Raw genomic sequence first — 2,449 nt, forward strand, 5'->3', positions numbered from 1 at the left:
ACAGCTAAGTCCCCGAGTGCGACGTATAGTGCACACTCGGAGGAGGTTAGTACTTAGGCGATTCAGGATCGCAGCTAAGTCCCCGAGTGTGACGTATAGTGCACACTCGGAGGAAGTGCGTACTTAGGCGATGCAGGATCGCGGCTAAGTCCCCGAGTGCGACGTATAGTGCACACTCGGAGGAGGTGAGTACTTAGGCGATTCAGGATCGCAACTAAGTCCCCGAGTGTGACGTATAGTGCACACTCGGAGGAAGTGTGTACTTAGGCGATGCAGGATCGCGGCTAAGTCCCCGAGTGCGACGTATAGTGCACACTCGGAGGAGGTGAGTACTTAGGCGATGCAGGACCGCAGCTAAGTTTTTTTGTGTGTGTGAGAACTCTGAATCTGCACAAAACTGAATCTGCTGAATATATTATTTCTTCAAACTTGTTCGTTACACTGCTTCAGTCAACGATCACGTATAAAAACGCTTGAGGAGATCTCCATTCCATGCGCGCGGCTCGTCTGTCTCCCTCTGAATATTGTAGAGTCTGTATGCTCCGTTGTTCAGCACCTTGGAAATGATGAAAGGCCCCTCCCAGGCCGGAGCCAACTTGTGGGGTCTTTGTTGATCCACTCGGAGCACTAAATCGCCTGCTTGGAACGTGCGGCTCCTGACATGACGTGCATGAAAGCGTCGCAGATCTTGTTGGTAAATTGTTGAACGAGTGAGTGCCATCTCGCGTTCCTCCTCCAGAAGATCGACTCCATCTTGCCTTGCTTGTTCCGCTTCGGCTTCGGAGAAGAGTTCGACTCGCGGGGCATTGTGAAGCAGGTCACTCGGAAGGACCACTTCTGCTCCATAGACGAGGAAGAACGGCGATCGCCCCGTTGATCGGTTTGGAGTGGTGCGGAGGCCCCAAAGTAATGAAGGTAACTCGGTGACCCATGCACCAGCAGCATGTCCTACCTCTCGCAAGAGTCGAGGCTTCAAACCTTGAAGGATAAGTCCATTCGCACGCTCAGCTTGTCCATTGGATTGCGGATGTGCTACGGAAGCAAAATCCACTCGGATACCCTGACTCGCACAGAAACCTTTGAATCTGTCTGAGTCGAAGTTTGTCCCATTGTCCGTGATTATGCTGTGAGGCACTCCGAATCTGGAGATGATGTCCCTGACAAACTTAACGGCTGTGGAGGCGTCGAGTTTCTTGATGGGCTTGGCTTCTATCCATTTTGTAAACTTGTCGACTGCCACCAACAGATGTGTGTAGCCTCCTTGGCCTGTTTTGAATGGTCCGACTGTTTCTAATCCCCAAACGGCAAATGGCCACACAAGTGGGATTGTCTTTCGCGCAGATGTTGGCTTGTGGGACTTGTTGGAGTAGAACTGACAGCCTTCCCATCGGTCGACCATAGCTTTGGCCATCTCGTTAGCCTGCAGCCAGAAGAATCCAGCTCTGAACGCCTTGGCGACGATTGCTCTCGAAGAAGCGTGATGGCCGCAGGTTCCCGAGTGGATATCCTCTAGGATCAACTGTCCTTCCTCTGGGGAAACTCAATGTTGGAGGACGCCTGAAACACTCTCCTTGTACAATTGACCATCAATGACAGTGAATGCCTTCGACCTGCGAACTATTTGCCGGGCTTGGACTTCATCTTCTGGAAGTTCTTGTCTCAGGATATATGCCATGATCGGCACAGTCCAATCGGGAATGACTACCAGAATCTCCGTGACCAGATCAACCACCGCAGGTACATCGACTCCAGTCGGATCTGTTGGGCTCTTGGGTTGTATCGGTTCTTCCGTGAAGGGATCTTCTTTAACTGAAGGAAGATGGAGGTGCTCAAGGCAGACATCACTCGGGACTGGTCTCCGAGTGGATCCGAGTTTCGCCAACTCGTCAGCTGCTTGGTTCTTCAGTCTTGGAACATGATGAAGTTCTAGACCTTCAAACTTCTTCTCCAGCTTCCTGACTGCATTGCAGTATGTTGTCTTGGTGGGGTTCCTTACGTCCCACTCTTTCATCACTTGGTTGACCACCAAGTCCGAATCGCCGTAGACCATCAGGCGACGGACGCCGAGTGAGATGGCCATGTGCAATCCGTAGAGAAGAGCTTCATACTCTGCCTCGTTGTTAGAGGAATCAAAGTGTATCTGAAGCATGTACTTGAGCTTGTCGCCTTTGGGTGATATGATCACAACACCAGCGCCGGATCCATTCAACATCTTAGACCCATCGAAGAACATTGTCCAATGAGCCGAGTAGATGTGAGTCGGTTGCTGTTGTTCTACCCATTCTGCTATAAAGTCAGCCAGGGCTTGAGACTTAATAGCTTTCTTGGCCTCGAACTTGATGTCACAGTACAACATCTCCATTGCCCACTTTGCCACTCGGCCTGACGCATCTCGATTGTGGAGAATTTCCGACAAAGGAGCATCAGAAACGACAAATACCGAGTGGTC

The 2,449-nt window shown here is 51.0% G+C and overlaps 1 protein-coding gene across 1 annotated transcript; it reads right to left on the minus strand.

The window, feature by feature from the left end:
• Nucleotides 1–589: 589 nt before the first annotated feature.
• On the minus strand, nt 590–1,351 carry LOC123431434 (uncharacterized protein K02A2.6-like; the record flags this gene model as incomplete). Its single annotated transcript, XM_045115209.1, has 1 exon — nt 590–1,351. A coding segment is annotated over one exon (762 nt), but the record flags the coding sequence as incomplete, so codon positions are not given.
• Nucleotides 1,352–2,449: the final 1,098 nt, after the last annotated feature.

This window comes from Hordeum vulgare, chromosome 2H (genome assembly GCF_904849725.1).
Source record: "Hordeum vulgare subsp. vulgare chromosome 2H, MorexV3_pseudomolecules_assembly, whole genome shotgun sequence".
Lineage (NCBI taxonomy): Eukaryota > Viridiplantae > Streptophyta > Magnoliopsida > Poales > Poaceae > Hordeum > Hordeum vulgare.